Source organism: Aethalodelphis obliquidens, unplaced genomic scaffold (assembly GCF_003676395.1).
Source record: "Aethalodelphis obliquidens isolate GAN/ISIS:26980383/991018 unplaced genomic scaffold, ASM367639v1 scaffold68, whole genome shotgun sequence".
NCBI lineage: Eukaryota > Metazoa > Chordata > Mammalia > Artiodactyla > Delphinidae > Aethalodelphis > Aethalodelphis obliquidens.
In genome coordinates, this window is record NW_020838012.1 from 4,012,935 (window position 1) to 4,029,387 (window position 16,453).

The 16,453-nt window shown below is 37.9% G+C and overlaps 1 protein-coding gene across 1 annotated transcript; it reads right to left on the reverse strand.

Annotated features, from left to right (window-relative positions):
- Positions 1-1,660: 1,660 nt before the first annotated feature.
- On the reverse strand, positions 1,661-16,453 carry CA2 (carbonic anhydrase 2). Its single transcript, XM_027089765.1, has 7 exons — positions 16,195-16,453; positions 14,887-15,084; positions 8,143-8,261; positions 7,628-7,720; positions 6,563-6,625; positions 3,833-3,988; positions 1,661-2,469 (listed from the first exon to the last, which is right to left on the reverse strand). Exons 1-7 carry the CDS (start codon positions 16,226-16,228, stop codon positions 2,350-2,352), a joined length of 783 nt encoding a protein of 260 aa, XP_026945566.1. The 5' UTR covers positions 16,229-16,453; the 3' UTR covers positions 1,661-2,349.

The following is a 16,453-nucleotide window of genomic DNA, read 5'->3' on the forward strand; positions in this document are numbered from 1 at the left end:
CCGTGAACCATGGCCACTGAGCCTGCGCGTCCGGAGCCTGTGCTCCGCAACGGGAGAGGCCACAACAGTGAGAGGCCCGTGTACCGCAAAAAAAAAAAAAAAATGAACATGGCTATAATACAGAGTAGAATGGAAATTTTGAGTAAATTTAGTAAAACATGAGACTTGCAATGATCCGCTCCAAACTGTGCCTAAGGAATTTCTTCTCTGCTTTAAGGAATATCTTGATGGAACATCTGAAAAGCACTGGTATAAATTAGAATAATTTGTGAAAGTTTTTTGTTTCTCAAAAAAAATTCAAGAAAATGTCTCCTGATTACATTTAATCCCAGCTGAAAGTGATATAAAATGTTTTCATTGCAGAATATAGAGATCATTTATTAGGCACCAAGAACATCATAATTCATCTATATATAGAACTCAGTTGTTGACAAGTTTCTGCTTCCATATATAACTGAAAAGCAATATGTAAAAATATACACAAATTAAACTCTTCGTATTTAGAAGAGGCCCTCTGCAGCTCACCTGGAGTATTTACTTTTTTTTTTTGATTTGAAAAATAAGAGATTTTTTTAACATCTTTATTAGAGTATAATTGCTTTACAATGGTGTGTTAATTTCTGCTGTATAACAAAGTGGATCAGCTATACGTATACATACATCCCCATATCTCCTCCCTCTTGCATTAGTTCATACACGATTCTGTTTAAGGTTGGCTTTGTGGGTTCCATACTCAAAGCAATAAACAACAAATTAGAGGAGAAACCTTGTTCCAGAAAAATAAGTTGACCGACTCATACACACACACACACACACACACACACACACACATACACACAGCACATTTAAAATGTGTTATTTTCGACCACCTCTTATACACCAGACATTACCCCATATAATTATGAATATCCTGCATGTTATTCTCTTTTTACATTCAGGATCAGAGAGGTTGAGAAGAGCTGGGATTCAAAACAAATCATCAAACTCCAAAGCTTGTGATCTTTCTTCTTCAGAAAACTCAGCTTAGTTCCTTAGGAAAGCAGGTGAGAGTGAGTTTAGAGAGTTTGCTACCTCTGTTAACAAAGAGTTTTTGTTCCTCGAAGTGTGGAACCTGAGTTATGTGTTAAATTTGGCTTCCCATAATAACTCATTAGCCAAACATCCCATGGTCCTGGCACGGAGCTAGATCCAAAACAGCCATAGTAGTAGGAGATTGGCATTTCATCTATCCACTCTTCTTCCTACCTGTAATAGGGTAATTTACCTTCCTAAGATTCAAATGACTCTTTTACTTCTGGATACCACTTGGTTTCCCTTTTTGAATAAAATGGATTTGTATTTATTGTATTTCCAGGGAGCACGTGTTGATTCAGGATATCCCCCCACCCCCCTTCTGCTGTTCATATCACCACTTCCTCTCTCCTTTGCAGGATCAGTCCTCATGGAGATCACATGAGTGAGTGCTCACAAGTCACTTAAAACAGTGCTTGGCAAATAATAAATGACCTTCAGGGGTTTTCCTTTTATGGAGACTCCATCAATTATGAGAAAGTCAATTATGATGGCTTATTATTAACAGTGAATGAATATGAATTATAAAAGTACACATCTGCTCCTCCACTATTACCCACTGCCCAGCATAAAATAAAATAACCCAAAATAGAATTCCAGATTTTATTAGAGAATATATCTAAAATACAATATTTATTAAGTTATGATATATTATTTGAATGGAAATATACTCTGTATCACAACTATAACAATCTTTACAGATAATACTTCATTTACATCCCTATATTTCAAAAGTCACTAAATTACAACATAATTCATATTTAACATAACATTGCTACAAATATATAAGAATTAAAAAAATTTTCTTTAATTTACCATATTGGAACCACAAACATTTATTTTATCTGATTTACATTACATAGGATCATGACTATTTTACCTGATTTATATTACACAGCTCAATTTATCTCATTATATGGCTTTGCATTCAATCATCCTACTTTCTTATGTTTTAAAAATAGCATTTTAGTGAACAATCGTGAATGCTCATTAGCCCACGTGCTACTAACAAAGTCAAGGTACTTTTCTCCTACTCCTTACATTATTCTCTGTTACAAAAAGGCTACTACCATAAGCAAAGCACCAGTCACAGCAATTCTGTCAAGCCTGACAATTGGTCTAGGTTTTCACATTTTAGTAGTAAGCACGTCAGGTCGAGAAGGGTCTAGAAAACCAAATAGATACAAAGCAGCCAGGGTCCAATTCACCAAGGTAGACTTGTGCTTAGCTAAAGGGAAACCCAAAGACTCTTCACTGGACACGGGCTCTGGGACCATTTTATTTGAAGGAAGCTTTGATTTGTCTGTTTTTCAGTGGCTGAGTCGGACGCCAGTTGTTCACCATCAGGTGTTCAGGTTCGCCCTCTGCGTTGAAGTTAAGGGTACAGAATTTCGATAACTAAAAGACAAAATCAAAGATGAAAAAATTAAAAATAAAAGTTTCACAGGAGTATTCAATTATGTGTTTGTGTTAAATCTTGAAATACATTCCCCAATATTCACAGTTCCATGTTGCAATGTTCAAAATTTAATTTGATTCCCAATAGATATATAATCACATATAGATCACATATATATGCTTTTATACAACAAATCAATTTCTATAAAATACACACAAAATCTTGCTGTCATTTGAAAGGAAATTTTTGGTGAGCTTGTTTTTTTTCCTCTTTTAATTCTATAATCAAACATCAAAAGCCTATAAAATAATTCTGAGATGTAAAGTAATAATAACAATTCTAGATCCCAATTAAGGTTTGGTTTTCTACCCCAGGGAAGATAAACGACAGCATCTGTACAATTAGATGAAGTGATCCAGGATCTGCAAATTCCGGGGCCGAATGATGGGCTGACATCTCTTCTTAAATTTATAGAAACACAGGAATGAATCTGCCCAAGCTGGGATTTCAAATCCTTATCATTGGTTAATTTTGATTCCCTATTAAATTTGCGTCAGTTCCTGGCACAGTGATGTGACATAGGCAGCCCTCAACCGGTTTCTTTCTTCTTTGAGGTTGTTTTTGCAAATTGGCACTTCCCTTTCCTTAAGCATGACTTGATCTAAATGAAGAAGGGTGGTTGGGGAAGTAATGTAGCTGCCCATGAATCAATAGCCTTGAACCTGATTTCTTTGGTCCACTAATATTCCCTCGATCACCCCCCAGGAAGTCAACTTCATGTAAGCCAACTATTGTAACAGGCACAGCCATGGTCACTGCATGCACTGATCACTCGAACAGCACAAACTACACTGTATAGGAAATATGTATCTGGTCTAAGCTGCTAAAGCAACCTGGAATGACTTTTAATAGACATATTTTCTCTAAGGGATGACTCTTGCCTTTGTCAGGATCCAGAAATGTATTCTGACATAAATAAACTGCAGTAAGCTCTTAGGTGAGTGAGCAGTAGGCTGGGAATTATCACCCATACCTATGCATCCTTGAATATAAAATCTCTTTGTTCCCAGCCTCACTTTCTTCATAGCTTACAAAAAAAGCATTTATTAGGTGACAGACACCTTTCTCATGTAATCTTCAATTTTATCCAACTTTAGAGTAAAAAAGAAAAAACTGCCTAAGGTTATAGTTAACAACAACAAATACTTATTGAGTGCTGATTATATCTGCTAAGCACTGTTGTTGGCACTAGTTGCACAGCTAGAAGCATCAGGAGGAGGAATAAAGCCTAGGTCTGTCTGACTCCAAAGGCCAAGTCCTTCTGCCTCGACTAAATGCTCCACCTGACTTTAGCAAACAGACCTGCTCACTGCTAACAGAGATGGGTTCTTTGAGCACGAGCCAGGTCACGCTTTCCAGGAGAGGAGGGGTGGTCAGTGAACCAGGGTAGGTCCAGTAGTCCAAGCTTTCAGGAAGGAGGCCACGAGGATCAAAGTTAGTGAACTCGGCACTCTTACCCTGGAACAAGGAAATACACGTGTTAAAAATGTCACATGATCAGAGTGGGGGGAGGCAGGAGAATAGGAAACAGAAATATTCCCCTCTGGTACCCAGAAAACTTTCAATTTTTTTAAAGAGAAGTTCCATGTTCACCAGAAAACAGAATAAAACAAATTAACAGAAGACATTTGACATGGAAATTTGGACTGGCAGATATGAGCAAGAGAACCTGACTATTAATTTCACCTATCCATTTTCTCACCTTGTCCTCTAAAACAGAGGTACCCAACCATTTTTGCTGGTTTCATGGAAGACAATTTTTCCACGGACCAGGGGAGGGGGTGGAATGGTTTGGGAACGATTCAAGCACATTACATTTACTGTGCACTTTATTTCTTTATTACATTGTAATATATAGTGAAATAATTATACAACTCACCATAATGCAGAATCAGTGGGAGCCCTGAGCTTGTTTTCACTTGACACCCACTGATAGGATTTTGATATGAGTCTGCAGGCAATTGATTTATCATGGTCTCTGTGCAGTCAAACCTCTCTGCTAATAATAATCTGTATTTGCAGCCACTCCCCAGTGCTAGCATCACTGCCTCAGCTCCACCTCAGATCATCAGGCATTAGATTCTCATAAAGAGTGTGCAACCTAGATCCCTCGCATGTGCAGTTCACAGTAGGGTTCGCACTCCTATGAGAATCTAATGCCACCACTGATCTGTAAGGAGGCGGAGCTCAGGCGGTAATGTGAGCTATGGGGAGCGGCTGTAAATACAGATGAAGCTTTGCTTACTTGCCCACCACTCACCTCCTGCTGTGTGGCCCAGGTCCTAACAGGCCACGGACTTGTCCGTGGCCGGGAGTTGGGGACCCCTGCTATAAAATAATCCCTTATATTTTTCTTTAAGTCATTCATGATCATAGCCAGTATTTAAAGTGAAATTGCTGCCACTGAAATGAGGCAATTTTAGGTTGCTGTAACAGAAAATATATAGTATCCTTGATGAGGAGGTAATTGTCTTGCTGTCCTATTTGATGGCTGGGTTAGAACTGAAGAACTGTATTCAGTTCTGGACACCATGCTTTTAGAGCAACAGAAGCAACAGGAAAGAGTTACTGGAAGAGTGACAAGTTTGCTACAAAGACACAACTGTCATGTAAGACTAGTTAAAGGGAACTAAAGATAGTTAGCCTGGGGGTAGGTAAAAGGCTGATAGAGAATAGGGTCAAGTGGAAGGAAGATCAGGTTTTGCTTTGTTTCCGTTTTTTTTTTTTTTTTTTTTGAGATATAATTGACATGTTATATCAGTTTCAGGAATACAATGTAAAGATTCAATATTTGAATATGTTGTGAAATGATCACCCACAATAAGTCAACACCTGTCAACATATATAGTCACAGAATTTTCTTTTCTTGTGTTAAGAACTTTTAAATATACTCCTCGCAACTTTCAAGTAGGCAATACAGTATTATTAACTATAGACAATATAGTCCTTATTTTGACTTATTTATAAGTCATCCCCACGACTTATTTTATAACCGAAAATTTGTACCTTTTGACCCCTTTCACTCATTTTGGCCTCACCCCCACCTCTGGCAACCACCAATCTATTCTCTGTATTTTTGAGTTGGTTTTTTGTTTGTTTGCTTGTTTTGTTTTGCTTATTTATTTAGATTCCACATATGAGTTCATATGGTATTTGTCTTTCTTTCTTTGACTTATCTCACTTAGCCTAATGCCCTCAAGGTCCATCCATGTTGTCACAAATGGCATGATTTCATTCTTTTTTATGGCTGAATCCATTATATCTACCTATCTATATACCACATTTTCTTTATACATTTATTTGTTACTGGATGCTTAGGCTGTTTCTATCTTGGCAATTGTAAATAATGCTCCAGTGAATGAGGGGGTGCATATATCTTTTTGAATTAGTGTTGTAGGATCAGGTTTATTCTATGTGAATCAAGGGAGTCAAGCTCAGGGTAACAGGTAAGCATTTCAGAAGATAGATGCTGCTTCGATTTGAGGATGAGTTTTATAAAGCCAGGTTGCTACTGCTGATGGTAGTATTTATAAGCAGATGCTCCATGACCTCAGCACAACTGTGCTGTGGAGCGGATTTAAACATGAATTCAAAGAGGTCATAGAATATAAATCTCCACAAAGCATGACTTGACTTGTCATGTTCACCACTGTATTTCCTAGATTAACAAAGTGACCAGAATGTAGTAAGTACTCAGCAAATATCTACTGTATGAATGAGTGAATAATTTGACCAGATGATCTTTCAGCCTCCTTGCAATCATGATTTTCTCTGACTCTTGCATATGGATGTTCAAATGATGGGAAGCAAGATTAAATAAATACAAGTCTTAAAATTATACAAGTATTAGGATCAATTTTGGGTTGATGATAAGTTAAATAAACGCATAAGCAACATTTTACCTTTATTAACTGCTCATCTAAGCACCACACGTCAAACCGAGACTACTCAATTTGAGCAAAAGAATTTTCAAAAATGAGTGGGGTATGGAAAATAGGTACCTTATTCAGGTGGCAAAAAATTCAACTATACCTTTGCTTTAATGGAATCCAGCACATCAACGACTTTCTGGAGGCCTGGTTTAGCATCACCAATCTATAGAAAGAGACAAGGGACAAGATAGTGTATTCCAGTTGGCACTACACCAGCTTTTAATTAGGGCAGCTCTATGGTAAAATTTCTCCAAATAGCAAACCAAAACCCACCATTTGTTACACACCACCCATCAGTCTTAGTTTGATTTCCCTTCTTTCACTGACAACCTCCTTCTGCTTCTGCCCCTGTAGTTCCCCTGAAATTACCTTCTCAAATGTCACCAGTGATCTCCAACTGCCAAAGCAAAGAGCACTGTTCACGTGCTTACTTTAAGCTTCATGCAGGATTTTGTGCTATCATCTTCCCTCCTTTTAAAAATTCTCCCCTCTTTTGGCTTTCCTCCTGCTCTCCAGCCTCCCAAATCTCCCTTGACTCCTGTATTCGTTTTTAGTCATTTAATCAGCATCTTTCCTTACAGTGTGAAGTTTCTTAGGGTTGCTTGCTGAGCAGTTTTATCCTCCCTCTTCATGCTTTCCTCGGATGATTTCATATACACTTGTAGCTTCCACCTTGACACAGGATTTCCAGAATCATGAATCTGCAGCCCAGACCTTTCTCCACTGGGTTGACAACTATCCAGAGGGCAGCTCAACCTGTATGTCCTACTCTTGTTGCCTGGATTCTCCAATATGGAGTCACTGTCCTTCACTTCTCCAAAACTTGGTCTTAATTTAGCACTGTCATAAAATAGTACTATCTAGCTTAAGGTTGAATGAAAAAAAAATACTAGTATTCATCCAAAATATGCCTCTTTCTCATTTCACATTTCACATGTATATACCCTTCACATTTACATCCAAATGGTACCTATGAAATATCTCTGCAATTTTGTCCCCCATCTCTACTGCTACTAGCAGATGCACGGGAAAATAAGCCTGAAAATACTTCAGAGCCAAAGGCATTTCCTAGGCTCTTTGTAGAATGTCCTATTTGTTATGAATGTTCTGTCCAGTTAATCTTTTTTGAAAACAGGGAATAAAAAGAATTGGGCCATCAACTAACCTTCAGAAAAATACCCAAAACAGCCAGTCCGTCAGGCTGTTGCGCTGCTTTTCCAAACTCCCCGTACTTGGTGTTCCAATGAACCAAGTGGAGCTAAAGTAGGAGACAAAACCACAAACAACAAATGATTTACATGATAAAAGCCTACACAGCTATCTAGCGATCTTTTCTTCACAGCTAGAGGTTACTAAAGAGAGTGAAAATGTGGATAATTTTAAATCTAAACTTGTATTTTAATTCTAATTGGCATAATATCAAGTGATTCCTTCAACAACTCTAAGAGTTGCATACTTTTGAGGAAAGACAGAAAGTTTATTTCTAGATTTCCATTAAAACAGGATCCTCCAATTTGAATTTATTAATTTTGTGCAAATGGAGGTCTTAGAGAAAGTTTTGCAGCATTAATCGTAATATCACAAATAAAAGTTATAAAAAGCAAATGTGAAGGTCCTCTGTAAAATAGGGGGTTTGAGTTTACCAAATTAAGCTTTTGAAAGAAAAAAAGTGTATCTTACCTCTGCAGCATATTTCTTTTTATCCACAGTATGCTCAGAACCTTGCTCATCAGATGAACCCCAGTGAAAGTGAAACTGAATCAACCTGTAGGTGCCAGTGAGGGGTCCTCCTTCTAGCACTAAAATTAAAAAAAATATATATATATACACACACACACACACACACACACACATTTACATACACACACACTCATACACATGCACGTGAAACACACACTACTGAATATTACAATCTTTAATCCCATTTTATAGTACTAAATTTATGCCTGAACCAACATTTTCACTCTGAAAATTCAATCTAGACTCAGGTTTAGTCTACAGAGCTGAAGAGGATCATTTCAACTGTTTTATTTTTTCCTCACTTGTGTTGACTGAAGGATGGATGCTTTTCCCATCTGTTTTCTGAGCACAGTGGCACTTCTCTTCCAGATTTTTTTGGGGCCTCCTCATAGGTTCAGGTTCAGGTTCAGAGAGAGGAAATTTTCAGGGGAACTATGAATTCCTCTGTGAATCAGTGAGGAAGTGCCCACAGCTACTCGTCAGTGCTGGTCTGCTGCACACCTGCAAGCTGAGGAATCTCTCCTCTGCCACGGCCCAGTGACTGACCTTCAGCCGGCCTTGCTAACCTCTGATACCAGTTCTTACCAGAATTTGTGAAACAATAAGCATTCCCTTGAGCTTAACAACATAAAATCAATTTTCCTTACACAGGCTTTTTCCTTACACAGGCTTACAATTTTCCTTACACAGCAGATTTTCACTGCTACTAATTAGCTTTATACCCTTAAAATGTTCTATTTGACTTTCTGATCTTAATTTGCTCATTTGTAGAATGGATACCTCCAATTATTTACTACTTCACTAAGAATTGACTGATTATCTGTGAGACGCAGTGCATAATGCTTTCTTGAAATTCTAACTTTAATAACCATCCCATGATTCTACTGTTCTGATATTAATGTAACTTTATTACACTTAAATCCATATTAGAAATCACATTCTTAGACTATAGTCTATCTGTAGATAATTAATGAGCTGTGTCTTAAGAGAGGATTAAAATAGTAAGAAATCACTGTTTCCCCCATTCCCTCCAAAAAGCCTTTTACCTAATTTATATGTATTAATGGGACTTAACTGATACAAGCTTTTAAAATTAGTTTAGTTCTACTACTTCAATTTTATTTCTCTAGAACTGGGATTAGAACACCTTTTGCTATAAGTGTATTTTATTAGCTTTGATTTATAATTCCACAGAGTAATGAGCCCAAACTAATTTTGGCTTTGTAAAACCAAGGGACAAAGTCTGTACAAAAAGTTTGTTCGCTCAACTTCACCTAAATATGCTTAGATGGCAGCAATACCCATTCATCTATTCAAAGAAAAGATAAAGCTGGCTGGAAGATACTTAAGCAGTCAGGCCTTTCTATGGCTCCTGATACAACCTCTGGCTGCCAGATCTGCCTTACAATAGGCCAGGAGAAGAAAAGAATAAAAAAAAAGAAAGAGAACAAATTATAAATGGTATTACATTACAGATCTATTAAGAAACATGAATTTGGATGTATTCTGATAATATCACATCTCTTGAAACTTAACTTTTATTGTAAAAGTGTTTTTCTAAATCTGATAAGGAAAGAATTATCCTTATATCCCCAAAATAGACTTTTTCCAAAATGAAGGAATTCCCATTTTTCATAATTATATATACCCTTAAAACAAAATACATGTTTATAAGGTAAATTGATACCAAAATTAATTCCTTTATAATAACTTTTTTAAACTACTAACTAACTGGCTGATCATGAAAACCATTTGTAACATCATTAATTCTACCAAATGGCAAAATTAGTTAAATAAAACCATAGTAAGCATCTGAGATAACTGATCATATTTCAGAAAAGATTTAGAATTAGGCAAGAGTATATGAGCTTTTATTAAATAAGGTTTTCTAATACTAAAAAAAAAAAAAAGAAACACTCTAAGTTCAAAGATTAAACACTTTCAGGGCTAATCTACTATTCCCAGATACCTGTTTGAACTCCTGTTAAAATAAAACTATGTTGCTATGTAGAGTAGAAGCCTACTGTAATTAGGAAAGGTATTAAATTCTTGAAGTTTAATTGCTACAAAAAGCAGCATTTCTGGTCCTCTTTAACTAATTGGTCATTCCTCAGCAAATTCTTAGCATGGAGTTTAGTCAATGAAATCCCTCAAAACATTGTTATAATAATAAATTGCCATAAACTCTAATATAGGTAGCATACATCTTTTTATTTGAGAAATAGGAAAGACAAGGTTAAAGATGGAGCTTACACAATATTCTGGATCTACTTATTTTTTTACTTAATTTGACTGCTCCAAGCCATTTTCTAAACTACCCCAGTTTAAAATAAAACCTGTTTTTCTAATGCAAAAATAATTTTAAAGAATATCAGAAATTGCTGATATTCTTTTTAAAAAATTGTTTCTTTTTTCCTCTGTAAAATCTGTTAGTGGGGCTCTGAAGAGTCAATCACCTCTTGTACCACAGAAATGTTTTTTCCACAAGTGATAGAGATACATAAATGGGGTTTTCTACTCAAAGACTCAATGTCTTGTTCAAGACTTCTCCAAACTTAATTTAAATCCAAATCTCAAAACCAAGAGCCCCAGAAGAGTTTAACTTTTATGGTCTTCCATCAATTATACATACTATATATAAAACACAAAATAAGCACTAAATGTAATATTATAATCTGTCTTCTTATACATATTACTTATGTAAATTATACATTACTTGTGAAAAGTAAGAGATTCATTCCAGTAATATTGAAACAAATTAGATACTTATATAAATTAAAAATTTAATGTTAAAATTTTTTTTCCTTCTTAATCACTTTATTATTACTTAATATAAGATGCATCCAAATAACAAACTAAAGACCTTAGTGAATGTCAATAATCTCTCCTAAATCCAAAATATAAATAAACTACTCCCAATAATCCTTAGTTTAAAACTAAAATTTAAGGGATTTCCTATTAATGAAGTAAATGAATAAGTCTACTAAAAACACATTTCTAGCAGGTGAATAATTTGAAATTTATTAAATTGGTTTTGGTTTTTCGGCAGTGGTCAATAATCCTAGGGCTACCTACTAAGGTTAAAAAAACAAATGTCAGTGTAGACAAATCTGAGAAATAGACACCCACATTCCATTTCTTTTTATGTAGTGAAATGTTTAGCTGTCACTTTCACTAGTGTAAGCACAATTAAGATTCAAGAGAACAGAAATTTTCAGTTTCAGGTTTATGGTAATTGTACGAGAGTAAAAAAAAAGTAACTCTTTGACATGAACATTATTAAATACAGTGTCTAGGATGCTTTTGTCAGTTTTATAGAAGCTTAGGGTTCTGTTCACACCATTAGCAGTAGGCAGGACAAGCCCTTCCATTTTTTGTTGTTCTGTTTCCTTTTAACTTATAATTGTTTGTAAAAGGAAAATGTTAAAGCTTCAAAAGCAAGTCTCTGAAAATCAAGCAGGAATCTTGTATGACGATCCATTATATCATACAAACAATGATCTGCTTGAAATGAGCACAGGTGAACTCAGCTTCCTTCCTTCTCTTTCTTGAAATAATAAAAACAGATAAAAATATTCCAATTTCTAAAAGCAGAAATGATGTGAGAGTTGTATATGGGTTGGCCCAATAATTCGAACATTGGTTTTTCAAAGATATTTGCCTCTAACTTTGCTATAAAGCAGGAGAGTTTTAAACTCATTAATAAAAGTTAATAAGTTAGCAGGAGTTAACAATTTGACTACTATTCTTTTATCCCAGATGAAGCATGTAATAAAAGATCTCAAGCAGGAAGATTTATTTTTTAATAATTAAAAAAAAAAAAACCTAACAGGATTAACAATTTTTCATTAATTTAAGGTGGTTTATTTTTAAAGGAATTTAGAAGATTGATGAGAGCTTTAACCCAAGCTTCTAGTTAAAGCCTATTAACTCCGCATTTTAAAAGATTTCTCTCAAGCTTAAACATAGCAATAAATTCTACCAGTTCAAGTCCTTATACCCAAGTATTTAAGTTTGGGTATAAGATAACATTTAGGATACATCTGAAAATCTGAGTCTATGAGAAGTTCTAGAAGACTGAAATCTCACTGGGGGTGGAGGGGGGAAGTAAATGAACTGAAGCATTTAACTACAGAAAATAAAGGATATCTAAAAATGTTAACACCATGAAAATAATTCCTAACAAAAAGCTATGATAAACTGTCCATTTTAAAAAACTGAGTGACCAAAATGAAAAATTATTTTTTGACTTAAGTGAACATAAAAGTATATCAGTTTTTAAAAACATGGTACAAGTACAAACACACTAAATATTAACTATGATGGTCCTTCAAAGATTCTTATTCAATTTCTATTTTTAAGTGGTTGCCATTTAGTCTCATTCCAACAAACTAGGAAGGAGATGATTAGCAAGTAACTTAAACTCTTGAGCGTTCTGTTTCTTCATGTTTATTTTAAGTGGGTTTGACTAGAGTATCTCTACCATTTGTTCTAACTTGAGAGTCTAGGATCTTAAAAAAAAAGTCTAAAGGGTGTTTCTCTGCATGGTATGATTGGTTTTGTTTCACTTTTTTTTCTTTTTTCTATCCTGTAGGTGTGTTTTCCCTTAACATCAGCATTTAATATATTCTGTATTCTAGAAAAAAAATGCTTCCTGTTTAATCAAAACAACTGCAAATGTTGAAGAGATATGGGCAAAAGTACAAAGGAGTCTTCCGTATTTAAAGGAGAACAAGTCTTTCTAACATTCACTCCTCTTGTTTTTACTGTACCTCTTGCCTAGCTCTCTCAAGTCCCCCATGTTTCCTACTTCCTTTTGTCTGGAGTCTCCTCCAAGAAACTGAAATCCTTCAAGCCTCATCCTTCAACCACAAACTTTATTCACCCTGAAAAGTCTTTTCTGACTTGCTCAGGCCAACTCCAAACCTGCTTTCCATATTTCCTTGGGATACTTCCTTGTTGCACTTATCAAAGTGACTGTCAGCGTCTATTATTTCTATGTCTTTCTACCTGAGGTATCGCCATCATGGCCTCTGGGGATGCAGGAGAGGGACCAGGACTCCATCCTGCCCTCAAGATGCCTAGCTTGTCTTAACATATAAGTGGTATTTGTAAGAATTTTGTTTTTTTGCATAAAACTAGGTGAATAATACCTCTGTCTCTAAAGACATGGGTTTGAGCCTCTATCTGAACCACTTGATTTTCATCTGTTTCACAATCTAAACATGGCCAGTTGCTTTAGTAATGTATGTGTTAGTCACCAGAAGTAGTTAGACAAAGGTGGCTAGCTCTCATCAGTTCCTGCTTATGTAGAAATCCATCAGAACTTGACATATTCATGGTAAGACATATTACTATGTAATAATGTCATATATAAAATCAGTACATAGTTTAATATAATAAATGGCATGTTTGGGACAATATAAAAGTAAGATTTTAAAATGCCATCAAGTGATGGGAAGTAATTTTAAAGCTAATTAAAAACTTAATTCAAAAAACTTATCAGAGGTGCAATAGCTACAGCAATTGCCTAATAAAGGCAGTCAAATGGTGTGTAGACCCGACAAGAGCAATGGTCATTTATTGAGGAATTGTTAGGTGACAGGCACTAGGTTTTATATGTCTGTCCCATTCAATCCTTCCTCTGTAATAGATACTGCTACTCCAATTTTACAGTTAAGAAAACAAAAACTTAGGTTAAGTTACTATCACTCCCAAGAGGGGAGGAAGGAAGAATTTTTTCAAAACTGTACTGAATACTTTGGATAGCTACTGAAAGAGAATAGTCAACTCTATTATAATGACGATAATTACATTTATATACCATGTGAGTACTATAGGTCATTACTCCAACATTCTGACAACATTATTGAATGTTGTCTCTATCTTCCCTCATTTTGCCCCAATGCTCCCTGCCCCCCACCCCCAGACTCCCACACCACCACACATAATGTGTTTGTAGCTCCATTCACTCAGTGCCCTTCAGAGGAAAGCACTCAGGAAAATAGGACACTGTCAACAAAATCAAGGGGATTGTTCTCCTATTTCTAAGCAAGAAGAAAAGAACAATTCAAAGGGCGCTCTGTAAACAGCCTCACTACAAATAAATTATGGTAATTGGTTTTGTCAGTAATGGACCAGGTATGTCCAACCAACTCTAAAACATTTTCCTTTGTGGAATGAATTTCTGGGTGGATACCAAGATACACGACCACCCTTATCACACTAGCCCAATGCTGAGAAAGTATTTGTAAATACAATGTTTCCAAGAATTTCAGGATTTTAAAGTATTAGGTTTCCATCACTCTTCTCACTGCTACCTTGCAGATCACCCTAGGATGTGCTTTTTCTTGGATAGGCATCAATTCTGGGAAACAAATATTTTAGAGTCTTAAAAGTTCAAGTTTTGCAAATCTCATCTTTGCTGATCTCTGTTGCCAGGGCACCTTGCCTTTTGTGACTTTTCCCAGGCATATCACAGTTATTCAATGCCCTACATAGAAACCAGGAATTTTACAGGGAGAGACAGCCCCTGCCACTTCAAAGTAATTAGCCTACTCCTCAGAGACTGCAACCTAATGAAGATTATCAGAGTGTAGTATTACAGGGGTCCTGCTGCTGCTCCTGTTAAGCTGGGAAAACAGCTACTGGCTGAACTGCACAAGTTATTTTTTAAACACTGACCTGCTTTGTCCTGGGAGTCATCAAACTCCACGTTGAAAGAGTGACCGTTGTTGATAATTCTGCGGGAAGTCGCTTGCTCATAGCGAAGAGACAGAGGCTTCAGGGTAGGGTCATGAACGGCTGCTTGGGTGTGGATGTCAACAGGGGACTGGCGCTCTCCGTTGGCGATGGGGAAGTCCTTATGCCATTGCTCGGGTCCTGGGTTTGAGAACAGACGTGTGAACTCCCCAGTGTGGGGAAGGGCACATGCAGACCCCTAGAAAAGGGCAATGACTCTGGAGCCAAACTGCTCAGCTCCAGTTTTGGCGGCACCACCGAACAGCTGAATAACCTTTGGGAAAACATTTAATCTGTGCCTTAGTTTTCTCATTTGTATTAGGGGGTAATAATAACATCTAGCTTATAGAGGTTGGTGTGAGAATTAGAATCAATACATGTAAAGCTTTTAGAACAAGTAGTGAGCGCCATATAAATATTAGCCATTTTTATGCTCCTTTTACTGAAATTGAGCAACTGACCCTGGGTTTGTGATTAGGATTTGGGATATGCAAGCTCACTTAGGACACTCCAGCAGATCGGAATTCCTTCCTCTAGTCCTCGGACTAGATGTAAGGACAGAGTCAACTGCTCAGGCCCGGGCACCCCTCATTTAATGGTCAGGATCCCCATGACCTGGGGATCCCCAAACCCCTAAAGATGTTCAAAAATGCGCCAGACACATCTTTCCCTTGCGTTTGCTGGCCCGGGAGAACCCAGATCTGCGGCCCTGATAAAACCGGGTTCCTGGTGACCTCCTAACATAAGAAGTCGAGAGCTGAAGGGAAAACTCAGAAATCAACGCAAAGGATTCAGACCAGCCCAAGAAAATGCCCCGGAACAGTTCGTGCTGAGAGTCTTAGCCACAGGTGGTGCTGAGGATGAAGTTGCGGGTGGGTGGGTGAAGGGGGTTCCCTAATTCCTCTGCGATCAACAACTAAAATGTTTCCTTACAACCCTTCCTAGTTTATTCCTGGGTCGGGATAGGATGGTCTCCGGCTCGTGACCCTGGAGTGGCTGTCCGTGGGTCCCGCGGCTGCGGCTGCGCACCCCTTTCCCCGGGCCCTGCGCGCCGCAGCGGGACTCAGGGATTCCTCGACGGTGGTCTAGGGATCTGTGCTGGGGGCATCCTGTGCCTGGGAGCGGCGGGCGGGGCGGGCGCCGGAGGCGCACCTGAGCCTCGGGTGCTCCGGACGGCAGCGGTAAACAGTAGGTGCGGGCGCTGCGGGTACCGGGGCCCCGGGCGCCGCGCCGCCCGCCGGCCGCACTCACCGTTGTGCTTGCCGTATCCCCAGTGATGGGACATGGTCGCGCCGTAGGTCCGGGCAGAGGAGTTGGCGCGGGTCTAAACGGCGGCTGCTCTGGCGCCTGCAACGTGTGTCCGCGGGTCGCGCCGTAGCCGGCTTTTATAAGGCTCCCGCCAACTTCGTGCTTGGGGGCGGCCCGGGGGAGGGGGCCCCGGGTGGACCTGGGCGACGCGGGGAGGAGGTGACAGGCGGAGGTGATCTCCCCGCGCTCGGGGCGGGCCGGG